Source organism: Oncorhynchus clarkii, chromosome 21 (genome assembly GCF_045791955.1).
Source record: "Oncorhynchus clarkii lewisi isolate Uvic-CL-2024 chromosome 21, UVic_Ocla_1.0, whole genome shotgun sequence".
Lineage (NCBI taxonomy): Eukaryota > Metazoa > Chordata > Actinopteri > Salmoniformes > Salmonidae > Oncorhynchus > Oncorhynchus clarkii.
This window is the reverse complement of record NC_092167.1, coordinates 50,860,647-50,875,646: the sequence shown is the minus strand read 5'-3', so window position 1 is coordinate 50,875,646 and position 15,000 is coordinate 50,860,647. Positions and strand designations below refer to the sequence as shown.

Sequence of the window (15,000 nt, the reverse complement as noted above, 5' to 3'; positions counted from 1 at the left end):
TATTATATTATATTATATTATATTATATTATATTGTCTATATATTCATAATGTATATTATATTATATTATATTATATTATATTATATTGTCTATATATTCTTAATGTATATTATATTATATTGTCTATATATTCATAATGTATATTATATTATATTGTCTATATATTCATAATGTATATTATATTATATTATATTGTCTATATATTCATAATGTATATTATATTATATTATATTATATTGTCTATATATTCATAATGTATATTATATTATATTATATTGTCTATATATTCATAATGTATATAATATTATATTGTCTATATATTCATAATGTATATTATATTATATTATATTGTCTATATATTCATAATGTATATTATATCTAATGTCTATATATTCATATTGTATATTATATTATATTATATTGTCTATATATTCATAATGTATATTATATTATATTATATTATATTGTCTATATATTCATAATGTATATTATATTATATTATATTGTCTATATATTCATAATGTATATAATATTATATTGTCTATATATTCATAATGTATATTATATTATATTATATTGTCTATATATTCATAATGTATATTATATTATATTATATTGTCTATATATTCATAATGTATATTATATTATATTATATTGTCTATATATTCATAATGTATATTATATTATATTGTCTATATATTCATAATGTATATTATATTATATTATATTGTCTATATATTCATAATGTATATTATATTATATTATATTGTCTATATATTCATAATGTATATTATATTATATTGTCTATATATTCATAATGTATATTATATTATATTATATTATATTGTCTATATATTCATAATGTATATTATATTATATTATATTATATTGTCTATATATTCATAATGTATATTATATTATATTATATTGTCTATATATTCATAATGTATATTATATTATATTATATTATATTATATTGTCTATATATTCATAATGTATATTATATTATATTATATTATATTGTCTATATATTCATAATGTATATTATATTATATTATATTGTCTATATATTCATAATGTATATTATATTATATTATATTGTCTATATATTCATAATGTATATTATATTATATTATATTATATTATATTGTCTATATATTCATAATGTATATTATATTATATTATATTATATTGTCTATATATTCATAATGTATATTATATTATATTATATTATATTGTCTATATATTCATAATGTATATTATATTATATTATATTATATTGTCTATATATTCATAATGTATATTATATTATATTATATTGTCTATATATTCATAATGTATATTATATTATATTATATTATATTGTCTATATATTCATAATGTATATTATATTATATTATATTATATTATATTGTCTATATATTCATAATGTATAGGCCTATACCATAAAGAAGACTATAAATACATGATATTAACTCTTATCTCACTGGGCAAAAACTGGTTGACTCAAATTTGTTTCCCTGCCATTTCCACCAAAATAAATCCCGTGTGATGACATTGAATCAACACGGAAAAGTGATTGGGATTTCCTAAAAGACATCAACATATGAATTTCGTATTTTTTTCCCACCCAACTTTGAACTTAAATCCAATAACAGGGAGTGGAATTTGATTTCAGTGTAAATCAAAACTAGACGTTGAACTGACGTCTGTTCCCATTCGGGGTGTGTGATATTAATATTGTAGTTGATTTCTGTTTATACTGTAAAATATCACTTTTTCCTGCGAACTTTTCAACAGCTTTGCCGTAGTAGATTGAAGATAAACAGAAGTAATAACAAAAGACAAAACGTACAACCCAAAACAGGAAGTTGAAGTGATGTTTATTGTTTGGACAGTAGCTTGGTTTAGACGTTCTAACAGAAGTTTGAAAGTAGTTCTTAGAACCCCTTCTGTTCCTAGACCAGTTATTTGAACAGTGGCAGTTGGTTCAGAGGTTACTGATCTCAGACCAGTTACTTGAACAGTTCCTAGACCAGTTACTTGAACGTTAGCAGTTGGTTCAGAGGTTACTGATCTCAGACCAGTTACTTGAACAGTAGAAGTAACTGGTTGGTTCAGAGGTTACTGATCTCAGACCAGTTACTTGAACAGTAGAAGTAACTGGTTGGTTCAGAGGTTACTGATCTCAGACCAGTTACTTGAACAGTTCCTAGGCCAGTTATTTGAGGGTTAGCAGTAACTGGTTGGTTCAGAGGTTACTGATCTCAGACCAGTTACTTGAACAGTACCTAGACCAGTTATTTGAGGGTTAGCAGTAACTGGTTGGTTCAGAGGTTTGTTTTTACATGAACATTCAGTACATTGACATCATTCACGGGGTCAGAAAAGCAAAGTCACATTTAATCATCTACTCACAGAATCAACAGTCAGCAATAGCTCTCTCTCTCTCTCTCTCTCTCTCTCTCTCTGTCTCTCTCTCTCTCTCTCTCTCTCTCTCTCTCTCTCTCTCCTTCCCCTCTCTCTCTCTCTGTCTCTCTCTCTCTCTAGCTCGCTCCACCTTTGTCCCTCTCTCTCCACATCTGTCCCTCACTCCCCGTCATTCTCTCTCTCCCACCTTGTCTCCTCTCCTTCTTTCCTTCCCTCCCTGTCCTTTTCTCTCTCTCTCCCTCTCCTCATGCCAACCTCTTCCCTTCTCCCTCCCCCTTTCTCTCCCCCCACACCCTACCCTATTCTAACCCCACCTCTTTCCCTTCTCCTTTCCTCTCCCTCCCTCTCTCTCTCTCTCTCTTTCTAGCTCGCTCCACCTTTGTCCCTCTCTCTCTACATCTGTCCCTCTCCTTCTCTCTCTCTCTCTCTCTCTCTCTCTAGCTCTCTCTCTCTCTATCTCTCTCTCTGTCCCTCTTTCTGTCTCTCTCTCTCACTCTCTCTCTCTCTGTCTCTCTCTCTCTCTATAGCTCGCTCCACCTTTGTCCCTCTCCCTCCCTCCTTGTTCTCTCTCTCCACATCTGTCCCTCACTCCCCGTCATTCTCTCTCTCCCACCTTGTCTCCTCTCCTTCTTTCCTTCCCTCCCTGTCCTTTTCTCTCTCTCTCCCTCTCCTCATGCCAACCTCTTCCCTTCTCCCTCCCCCTTTCTCTCCCCCCACACCCTACCCCTATTCTAACCCCACCCCCCTTTCCCTTCTCCTTTCCTCTCCCTCTCTCTCTCTCTCTCCTTCCCTCTCTCTTTCTCTCTCTCTCTCTCTCTCTCTTTCTCTCTCTCTCTCTCTCTCTCTCTCTCTCTCTCTCTCTCTCTCTTTGTGTTTCTCTCTCTCTCTCTCTCTCTCTCTCTCTCTCTCTCTCTCTTTCTCTCTCTCTTTCTCTGTGTGTGTCTCTCTCTCTCCTTCCTTCCCTCTCTCTCTCTCTCTCTCTCTCTCTCTCTCTCTCTCTCTCTCTCTCACTTTCTCTGTGTCTCTCTCTCTCCTTCCCTCTCTCTCTCTCTCCTTCCCCCTCTCTCTCTCTCTCTCTCTCTCTCTCTCTCTCTCTCTCTCTCTCTCTCTCTCTCTCTCTGTGTATCTCTCTCTCTTTCTCTCTATCTCTGTGTGTGTCTCTCTCTCTCCTTCCTTCCCTCTCTCTCTCTCTCTCTCTCTCTCTCTCTCTCTCTCTCTCTCTCTCTCTCTTCCCTCTCTCTCTCTCTCTCTCTCTCTCTCTCTCTCTCAGGCCATAGCGAGCGGTCGTATCTTCATGCGGGTGGTCTTCAGACTATAGTCAGCTGGTTTGTACGTCAGCCACACCACTCCGTTTTCTATCTCGTATGGAACGTTGCTACCAGGATCATACTTCCCCCCTTTGTAGTAGACACCGTTTAAGTTAGCCCTCTGACAGTTATTATACCACCAGCCACCGCCGTACATCTCTGCACAGCTCTCCTCCCATTGGTCATTATCCTTATCGAAGGTACTAAACTTCATCCCCTCGTGGGAGAGGAACAACCTCAACCCGAGCGACCCCTCACTCCCTAAACTAGACTCTCCCTTGACTAAAGCATCCCCTGCATCGCCTGAATACTCTGCCACGGTCAACTGATACCCCTCAGCCTCGGACCCCACTTTCACTGTGTACTCGGCTATCGCCTCCCCTCCCTCCCAGTCTTCTAGCTCTACCCTCAACATGCTATCCTCCCGGGTCAGAAGATGGAGGTGTTTTAACCCTAGCCATACCTCCCCTTTACCCTGACCGTCCACTCCTCCGAACCCCTCCTGGTAGTCTGCCCAGGAGCGGTTGAAGCTAACCCCCCCATGAGCTCTCTGTTGGACCAGGGTCCACCCTCCTAGAAAACCTTCCTGGTCACAGTAAACCTCCACTACCCCGTTCGGAGTGGAGGGGGAGAGGGAGGCAGAGGGGTTGATTTTGTACAGGCCGCTCTTTTCCCCTGTGAGATGGTTCCGTTGGATGTCAGAACAATCTGAAAACAGACGGAGAAGCTACGGATTAGTGGCCGGGAAGAATGGAGAGACCGGGATTCAGTAGTGAATTTAGTGTTGTCCTTTTCAGTGAAGAGAAATTACTGCAGTCCTTTCGTTCTCCATGATTACACTTATTATCCATTGAACATTTCGTGAACATCCAGTAATATGTACAGAACAGCATATCTTATACAGTATCTCTGTAAAGTTTTATACAATTTGTTTTAAAAAAATGTTAGCTACAACCACATAATATGAGCAATGGCTGAACTAGCTTACACATCTTTGTTAATTTGGCTACTATTCATCAGATTCGGAAAGTTAATTTTACAATATAGGCTATGACTTTGAGCTATGACAAAATTAAATCAAATTGCTAGCTAATACGCTAAAAGCTTCTGGCTAAGACTGTAACCTCTAACGGCTGCTATCATAAGGTGCTAATTGCTATTGGCAGTTTAGCTAAGGTGCTAATGGAGGCTAGGCTAACATGCTAATTGCTAACGGCTGCTAGGCTAAGGTGCTAATGGAGGCTAGGCTAACATGCTAATTGCTGCTAGGCTAAGATGCTAACAGCGGCTAGCTAGGTCAACTGCTGGGCGGTTACTCCAGGTCAGATGTACCTTTTCCCACATAATCCGCCTGTCGCTCACTCCGGGCGCTAATCTTCACGCTGCGGGCGTGGAAATCTGGGATGTCGTCTTCGTCGTTCCCGCGCATGAAAGCTCCGAGATCCATTCCGAATGGATCACCTCCGAAATCGCCGCCGGTGCCACCGGTCTTGGTGCTGGTGAGAATGCTACTGCCTCCCTTGGTGCCGCCGTGGATCGTGGTTTTGGTGAACGAGGAGGAGGAAGAGGAGGATGAGGAAGAGGAGGAGGTGAGGGATGGGAAGAATTCGCCCATCCCTCCTCCTCCTCCGCCACCGAGCTTCTGCGCCTCACAGCCGAGTCCGCCCGATACTTCCTCGATGCGCTCCACTGGCCCATCCTTCGTATGTACTATCGTCCTTTTCGTCGTCTTGGTACAGCTCGACGTCTGAGTGGTCAGGTGACCAGTAGTGGAGAAATCTCCGCCTCCGAGACTTCCCAGCCCACCGCCGAATCCACCCATCCCTTTAGAGAAATCCCCAACTCCATCCCCCCTTGTCCCCCCTCCACCACCCAGCTCCGTGATCGTTTTCCTCGGCCCGTCCTTCGTCCCAGACACCGTTGACAAACCCGATGACGATGAAGAGCCTGAAGTCGAAGGCTGGAAGTGCGTACCCGGGACCTGGCTGGCAGTGGCGGCAGACGAAGAGCTGGACCCCTGGGTCTCCAAGGTCAGCTTCACGGTCTTCACCTCCGGGAAGAAAACCTCCTTCTGTTCCTCAGCCGGGCCGGACTTGTACTTGCTGAGGGAGGGGGAGAGAAGGGTACGGGAGAGGGGAGGAGAGGAAAAGAGGAGATTAGAAGGGAGGGGGGGGGTGGAGAAGGAGGGTCAGGAGAAAACGACAGCAGCATCCTCCTGCTCACCTGTCGACCACGACGTCTTTAAGCGGTCGGCTCTTCATGACGTACAGCGTGCTGACGGTCTCCACAGACGGAACGCTCTGGGATTCCAGCTGGTCCACCTGCTTGTCCAGAGCCACGTAGGATGCTTGGTCGACGGAGAACTCAGCGTAGCCCTTACAAGACCCCTTACAGGAGCGCAGCTTGATGTCCATGTCAACCTGGCGGAGGAGGGGGGGGGGGGGGGGGGGGAGTGGGGGGGGGAGGTTGGTAAAGGGGAGGATGTTGAGAAGGGGGAGATGAGTAGGTGGGAGTGGGGAGATGAAAGGGGAGAAAGGAGGTAAATAAAAAAGTGTTTTTCAGCACTCTTCCTCTTCCTCACATCACCATGCCTTCATTTAACTCTTCCTCTTCCTCACATCACCATGTCTTCATATAACTCTTCCTCTTCCTCACATCACCATGTCTTCATATAACTCTTCCTCTTCCTCACATCCCCATGTCTTCATGTAATATGTCTGAGTAACCTCTGATAATCATCTAGTCTACGCTCTGAAACTAATATTTCTGTTCTCTCAAACCAGAGGAATAACAAGGATACTGAATTCACATGTGGAAACCCTCTCTGTGGAAAGAGAGGGACTGCCTCCTCATCTCCTCACCTCCTCATCTCCTCACCTCCTCACCTCCTCATCTCCTCACCTCCTCATCTCCTCATCTCCTGACCTCCTCACCTCCTCATCTCCTCATCTCCTCACCTCCTCATCTCCTCACCTCGTCATCTCCTCATCTCCTCACCTCCTCATCTCCTCATCTCCTCACCTCCTCATCTCCTCATCTGCTCACCTCCTCATCTCCTCACCTCCTCATCTCCTCACCTCCTCATCTCCTCACCTCCTCATCTCTAGAACATGGTCTCTGACCATCGTTATCATTGTCAATCTCAATCTCACCTCCATCCTCTGCATCTCTATAACCTGGTCTTTGATGCTGGTCTTCAGAGTGTTGAGGATCCTCAGCTGACGCTCTATCTTGATCTTAATGTCGACGATCCTCTGACGGAGGCGTTCAGCCAGGTCATAGAAGCTGTTGTCATTACCTGTTGGGACAGAGGAGAGGGAGGAAGGGATGGTTAACATCTATACAGACACCTGTTGGGACAGAGGAGAGGAATGGTTAACATCTATACAGACACCTGTTGGGACAGAGGAGAGGAATGGTTAACATCTATACAGACACCTGTTGGGACAGAGGAGAGGAATGGTTAACATCTATACAGACACCTGTTGGGACAGAGGAGAGGGATGGTTAACATCTATACAGACACCTGTTGGGACAGAGGAGAGGAATGGTTAACATCTATACAGACACCTGTTGGGACAGAGGAGAGGGAGGAAGGGATGGTTAACATCTATACAGATACCTGTTGGGACAGAGGAGAGGAATGGTTAACATCTATACAGACACCTGTTGGGACAGAGGAGAGGAATGGTTAACATCTATACAGATACCTGTTGGGACAGAGGAGAGGAATGGTTAACATCTATACAGACACCTGTTGGGACAGAGGAGAGGAATGGTTAACATCTATACAGACACCTGTTGGGACAGAGGAGAGGAATGGTTAACATCTATACAGACACCTGTTGGGACAGAGGAGAGGAATGTTTAACATCTATACAGACACCTGTTGGGAAAGAGGAGAGGGAGGAAGGGATGGTTAACATCTATACAGACACCTGTTGGGACAGAGGAGAGGAATGGTTAACATCTATACAGACACCTGTTGGGACAGAGGAGAGGAATGGTTTACATCTATACAGACACCTGTTGGGAAAGAGGAGAGGGATGGTTAACATCTATACAGACACCTGTTGGGACAGAGGAGAGGAATGGTTAACATCTATACAGACACCTGTTGGGACAGAGGAGAGGGAGGAAGGGATGGTTAACATCTATACAGACACCTGTTGGGACAGAGGAGAGGAATGGTTAACATCTATACAGACACCTGTTGGGACAGAGGAGAGGAATGGTTAACATCTATACAGACACCTGTTGGGACAGAGGAGAGGAATGGTTAACATCTATACAGACACCTGTTGGGACAGAGGAGAGGAATGGTTAACATCTATACAGACACCTGTTGGGAAAGAGGAGAGGGAGGAAGGGATGGTTAACATCTATACAGACACCTGTTGGGACAGAGGAGAGGAATGGTTAACATCTATACAGACACCTGTTGGGACAGAGGAGAGGAATGGTTAACATCTATACAGACACCTGTTGGGAAAGAGGAGAGGGATGGTTAACATCTATACAGACACCTGTTGGGACAGAGGAGAGGAATGGTTAACATCTATACAGACACCTGTTGGGACAGAGGAGAGGAATGGTTAACATCTATACAGACACCTGTTGGGACAGAGGAGAGGAATGGTTAACATCTATACAGACACCTGTTGGGAAAGAGGAGAGGGAGGAAGGGATGGTTAACATCTATACAGACACCTGTTGGGACAGAGGAGAGGAATGGTTAACATCTATACAGACACCTGTTGGGACAGAGGAGAGGAATGGTTAACATCTATACAGACACCTGTTGGGAAAGAGGAGAGGGATGGTTAACATCTATACAGACACCTGTTGGGACAGAGGAGAGGAATGGTTAACATCCATACAGATACCTGTTGGGAAAGAGGAGAGGGAGGAAGGGATGGTTAACATCTATACAGACACCTGTTGGGACAGAGGAGAGGAATGGTTAACATCTATACAGACACCTGTTGGGACAGAGGAGAGGAATGGTTAACATCTATACAGACACCTGTTGGGACAGAGGAGAGGAATGGTTAACATCTATACAGACACCTGTTGGGACAGAGGAGAGGAATGGTTAACATCTATACAGACACCTGTTGGGACAGAGGAGAGGAATGGTTAACATCTATACAGACACCTGTTGGGACAGAGGAGAGGAATGGTTAACATCTATACAGACACCTGTTGGGACAGAGGAGAGGAATGGTTAACATCTATACAGACACCTGTTGGGACAGAGGAGAGGAATGGTTAACATCTATACAGATACCTGTTGGGAAAGAGGAGAGGGAGGAAGGGATGGTTAACATCTATACAGACACCTGTTGGGACAGAGGAGAGGAATGGTTAACATCCATACAGATACCTGTTGGGAAAGAGGAGAGGGAGGAAGGGATGGTTAACATCTATACAGACACCTGTTGGGACAGAGGAGAGGAATGGTTAACATCTATACAGACACCTGTTGGGACAGAGGAGAGGAATGGTTAACATCTATACAGATACCTGTTGGGAAAGAGGAGAGGGAGGAAGGGATGGTTAACATCTATACAGACACCTGTTGGGACAGAGGAGAGGAATGGTTAACATCCATACAGATACCTGTTGGGAAAGAGGAGAGGGAGGAAGGGATGGTTAACATCTATACAGACACCTGTTGGGACAGAGGAGAGGAATGGTTAACATCCATACAGACACCTGTTGGGACAGAGGAGAGGAATGGTTAACATCTATACAGACACCTGTTGGGACAGAGGAGAGGAATGGTTAACATCTATACAGATACCTGTTGGGAAAGAGGAGAGGGAGGAAGGGATGGTTAACATCTATACAGACACCTGTTGGGACAGAGGAGAGGAATGGTTAACATCTATACAGACACCTGTTGGGACAGAGGAGAGGAATGGTTAACATCTATACAGACACCTGTTGGGACAGAGGAGAGGAATGGTTAACATCTATACAGACACCTGTTGGGAAAGAGGAGAGGAATGGTTAACATCTATACAGACACCTGTTGGGACAGAGGAGAGGAATGGTTAACATCCATACAGATACCTGTTGGGAAAGAGGAGAGGGAGGAAGGGATGGTTAACATCTATACAGACACCTGTTGGGACAGAGGAGAGGAATGGTTAACATCTATACAGACACCTGTTGGGACAGAGGAGAGGAATGGTTAACATCTATACAGACACCTGTTGGGACAGAGGAGAGGAATGGTTAACATCCATACAGATACCTGTTGGGAAAGAGGAGAGGGAGGAAGGGATGGTTAACATCTATACAGACACCTGTTGGGACAGAGGAGAGGAATGGTTAACATCTATACAGACACCTGTTGGGACAGAGGAGAGGAATGGTTAACATCTATACAGACACCTGTTGGGACAGAGGAGAGGAATGGTTAACATCTATACAGTCACCTGTTGGGACAGAGGAGAGGAATGGTTAACATCTATACAGACACCTGTTGGGACAGAGGAGAGGGATGGTTAACATCTATACAGACACCTGTTGGGACAGAGGAGAGGAATGGTTAACATCTATACAGACACCTGTTGGGACAGAGGAGAGGAATGGTTAACATCTATACAGACACCTGTTGGGACAGAGGAGAGGAATGGTTAACATCTATACAGACACCTGTTGGGAAAGAGGAGAGGGAGGAAGGGATGGTTAACATCTATACAGACACCTGTTGGGACAGAGGAGAGGAATGGTTAACATCCATACAGACACCTGTTGGGACAGAGGAGAGGAATGGTTAACATATATACAGACACCTGTTGGGACAGAGGAGAGGAATGGTTAACATCTATACAGACACCTGTTGGGACAGAGGAGAGGAATGGTTAACATCCATACAGAGGGAGAGAGATATAAATTGATAGAAAGAGATGAGAGAGAGCTAGATAGATAGATAGATAGATAAATAGAAGAGAGAGAGAAGGAGAGGGAGAGAGAAGGAGAGGGAAAGAGAGGGAGAGGGAGAGAGAATGAGAGAGAGAGAAAGAAGGAGAGCCAACCAAAACAAGAGATCAAAAGGAACCAAACAAAGCTGACTGTTCCTCCAATCAATCAATATTATCCCGTCTCACCTGCGTTGGAGGTGAGTTTCTCCTTGAGGTAGTCATAGGTCTGTTTGGATGCCTGGTCGGCAGAGCGGTGTTTGGCTCTGTTCTGGTCAAGGAGCTGCCTAATCTTCTCTATCTTCTTCAGCAGGGAATGGTCTGCCTTGTCTAACAGACCCTGGATACGACAACCTGACGGGCACTTAGGACCCTGGGGAGGAGGTGGAGGAAGAGGAGGAGGTGGAGGGGGAGGAGGAGAGGAGAGCAGGAGAGGGGGAAGAGAGGAGGAGATGAGAGAGGATGAGGAGGAGGCAGAGGAAGAGGTGGAAGAGAGGAGAAGAGGAGAGAGGAGAGGCTGAGTTACAGTACAGGACATAGACAGAAGGTTTGTATATATCTAAAAGTATATTTCTGTTTAAAAGTCATCCATTAGGTAAAGAGAAACGGTGATTTACCCAGTCATCATCTGAGCAAAAAGGCCAGTTCTTCTCTGTGGCACATTTATCAGCCTTGTAACCATGTTCTACTGGCCTGGCTCCACGAGGGCCCAATACGGTCGCTACGTCCTCAGCCTGAGAGAGAGAGAGGGGTGAGGAGGGAGAGAGAGAGAGAGAGAGAGAGAGAGAGAGAGACAGAGAGAGACAGAGAGACAGAGAGAGAGAGAGACAGAGAGAGAGAGACAGAGAGAGAGAGAGAGACAGAGAGAATATAAAGGGGGGTACCTGTACAGAGTCAATGTGCAGGAGAACCGTTTAGTTGAGGTAATATGTACATGTAGGTAGAGTCATTAAAGTGACGATGAATAGATGATAACAACAGAGAATAGGATCCAGTTTAGAGGGAGGTGTTTAGTCCTAGGATCCTTAGCTTATTGATGAGCTTTGAGGGCACTATGGTGTTGAACGCTGAGCAGTAGTCAATGAACAGCATTCTCACATGGGTGTTCCTTCTGTCCAGGTGGGAAAGGGCAGTGTGGAGTGGAATAGAGATTGCATCATCTGTGGATCTGTTTGGGCGGTATGCAAATTGGAGTGGGTCTAGGGTTTCTGGGATGATGTGAGTCATGACCAGCCTTTCAAAGCACTTAATGGCTACGGGCGTGAGTACTACGGGTTGATAGTCATTTAGGCAGGTTTCCTTTGTGTTATTGGTCACAGGGACTATGGTGATCTGCTTGAAGCATGTTGGTATCAAAGATTAATATATTTCATACACTAATTTCACATTTCCACAAACTTCAAAGTGTTTCCTTTCAATTAATTATATTATAATTATATGCATATCCTTGCTTCAGGTCCTGAGCAACAGGCAGTTAGATTTGTGTTTGTCATTTTAAGCGGAAATTGAAAAAAAAAGGGTCCGAACTTTAAGAGGCTTTTTGAATGACCTCTGTATCCCACACATACAATTATTTGTAAGATCCCTCAGTCGAGCAGTGAGGTTATCCAATGTCTCGCAAAGTAGGGCACCTATTGGTAGATGGTTAAAATATAATTAATAAAAAAAACAGACATTAAATATCCCTTTGAGCATTGTGAAGTTATTAATTACACTTTGGATGGTGTATCAACACACCCAGTCACTACAACGATACAGGCGTCCTTCCTAAAACAGTTACCGAGTTTAAATGGCTGTGATAGGAGAAAACTGAGGATGGATCAACAACATTGTAGTTTCTCCACAATACGAACCTAAATGACAGAAAAGAAAAGAAGGAAACAGAATACAAGTATTCTAAAAACATCTGGTTTGTTTTGGGGGCAAATCCAATACAACACATAGTGGTGGCTGCCTCATGTTATGGGTATGCTTGTCATCTTTAAAGGACTTGGGAGTTTATCAGGATAAAACAAAAAATGGAATGGAGCTAAGCACAGGCAACATCCTAATACTAAAGAATAATGGGCAAATGTAGCCCAATTCAGGTGTGGAAAGCTCTTAGAGACTTACCCAGAAAGACTCACAGCTGTAATCGCTGACCAAAGGTGATTCTACAAAGTATTGACTCAGGACTGTGCATACTTATGTAAATTAGATATTTCTGTGTTTCCTTTTGAATTAATGTGCAAACATTTCTAAAAACACGTTTTCACTTTGTGTAGATGGTTGAGAGAGAAAAAAAATAGATTTAATCCATTTTGAGTTCAGTCTGTAACGCAAACAAAATGTGGTATAAGTCAATGGAATGAATACATTCTGAATGCTCTGTATATTTAAAAACACACATATTTCCAAAAAAGGCCAACTCACAAATACCTCAGAAATAAATACATGTACAGTATATCTAGAAAAAGTGGTATATAAATTCAATCTATTATTAATATTATTATTAAAATAAATTGTAATTAAAACTATTCAATTAAAATGATAAATAATGAATAATGTTATCGTACCCAAGTGGAGGCAAGGACAGTCAGGAAGACACAGAAGAAATGTAGTAGCTTCATCTCTCTCTCCTCTCTCTCTCTCTATGCTGGTCTAGAATACTGTTCTCCCGAGCCTCTGAAGCTTTTTATTATCTCTACTTTATTTACTCTACTTGTTGACAAACCCTTTTAGTCCCAAATAGCACCTAATCCCTATAAGAGTGCACTACCTTCTGACCAGGGCCCGTAGGCAGACCCATAGGGCTCTGGTCAAAAGTTGTACACTACATAGGGAATATGTGCCTTTTGGGACACAGCCTCAGGAGTTAGTCACTGATTGTCTATCTGGGGTTTCCAAACTGATTGATTGGCAGGTTTAGACGATCATTCCAGAAAGGTTGTGTCTGGGGTCATATTTATCAAGCGTCCCAGAGTAGTAGGGCTAATCTAGGATCTGTCCATGTAATCATATTCATTGTGATTAAAAAGGCTAAACTGATCCTAGATCAGCACTTCTACTTAATATACAATAATATATTAATAGACGCTTAATATACACTGTCCCTGATCAGACTGCGTAGCTGTGAGGAGTGGAGGGGAGAAAATGAGAGAGGATCAGAGGAGGTATGTTTTTGGAATAAAACCACAGCCATTAAGGAACAGTGTTGTTGATTTTTTTTTGTTTCTGTGTGGTTGTTGTTTGTCATCTCTTCTCTGACGGAGTTGACTTGACCCAGCAGTTCTTAAAGAGACTGTCCCTCTGTAGCCTGGTTCCGGATCTCTTTGTGCTCTTGCCAGCTCTATTGCTCATTGTCACGACAGTACAAGCAGACCGGCTGGCTCCCAGGCTAGTCTTGATAATGTTTTAGCACTGTGTGTGTTTTAGTCATCATGTACAGTGCCCACCCCCACACAGGACAGCGAATAGGAACAATATCTGATGTGTGTTTTAGTCATCATGTACAGTGCCCACCCCCACACAGGACAGCGAATAGGAACAATATCTGATGTGTGTTTTAGTCATCATGTACAGTGCCCACCCCCACACAGGACAGCGAATAGGAACAATATCTGATGTGTGTTTTAGTCATCATGTACAGTGCCCACCCCCACACAGGACAGCGAATAGGAACAATATCTGATGTGTGTTTTAGTCATCATGTACAGTGCCCACCCCCACACAGGACAGCGAATAGGAACAATATCTGATGTGTGTTTTAGTCATCATGTACAGTGCCCACCCCCACACAGGACAGCGAATAGGAACAATATCTGATGTGTGTTTTAGTCATCATGTACAGTGCCCACCCCCACACAGGACAGCGAATAGGAACAATATCTGATGTGTGTTTTAGTCATCATGTACAGTGCCCACCCCCACACAGGACAGCAAATAGGAACAATATCTGATGTGTCCAATTCACGGAAGTGACGAATCCGTGTGCTTCCCTTTACTCAATAATTTGTCAATAGTACAGTGTACCCTGAAAGGCTACGATTAAATATTGATTGCTAAATGATTAACTCTGCATCTACAATCTGTGCTGCCCAATCTCATCTATAAAGACCAAACTGGCTTTGTCTCTCCTTTGGTAATTTACGTAGACAATTTCACAATTCCTTTTTTATATTTTTTAAATTTTACCATGACAAGTCAGCGAACAACAAATTCTTATTTACAATGACGGCCTACCCCGGCCAAACCCGGACGACGCTGAACCAATTGTGCACCGCCCTATGGGACTCCAAATCACGGCCGGTTGTGATACAACCTGGATACCAAACCAGGATGTCTGTAGTGA

The 15,000-nt window shown here is 42.7% G+C and overlaps 1 protein-coding gene and 1 long non-coding RNA gene across 2 annotated transcripts; both read right to left on the bottom strand.

Moving 5' to 3' along the window:
* Positions 1-1,867: 1,867 nt before the first annotated feature.
* LOC139379129 (uncharacterized) lies at positions 1,868-2,394 on the bottom strand. Its single transcript, XR_011628369.1, has 2 exons — positions 2,293-2,394; positions 1,868-2,031 (listed from the first exon to the last, which is right to left on the bottom strand). It is a non-coding gene; the product is annotated as an uncharacterized lncRNA (long non-coding RNA).
* A 1,172-nt stretch (positions 2,395-3,566) lies between these two features.
* LOC139379125 (fibrinogen alpha chain) lies at positions 3,567-13,484 on the bottom strand. The gene is made up of 7 exons (XM_071121957.1): positions 13,226-13,484; positions 11,288-11,404; positions 10,860-11,043; positions 6,891-7,036; positions 5,962-6,158; positions 5,071-5,840; positions 3,567-4,446 (listed from the first exon to the last, which is right to left on the bottom strand). The coding sequence occupies exons 1-7, from the start codon at positions 13,277-13,279 to the stop codon at positions 3,698-3,700; spliced, it is 2,217 nt and encodes a 738-aa protein (XP_070978058.1). The 5' UTR covers positions 13,280-13,484; the 3' UTR covers positions 3,567-3,697.
* Positions 13,485-15,000: the final 1,516 nt, after the last annotated feature.

Excerpts from the sequence above, each read along its gene's own strand:
- LOC139379125 (XM_071121957.1), bottom strand. The coding sequence starts at position 13,279 with ATGAAGCTACTACATTTCTTCTGTGTCTTCCTGACTGTCCTTGCCTCC. Across the intron at positions 7,037-10,859 it reads GAAACTCACCTCCAACGCAG|GTAATGACAACAGCTTCTAT; the intron begins GTGAGACGGGAT and ends CTGTCCCAACAG. Across the intron at positions 6,159-6,890 it reads TAGAGATGCAGAGGATGGAG|GTTGACATGGACATCAAGCT; the intron begins GTGAGATTGAGA and ends CTCCTCCGCCAG.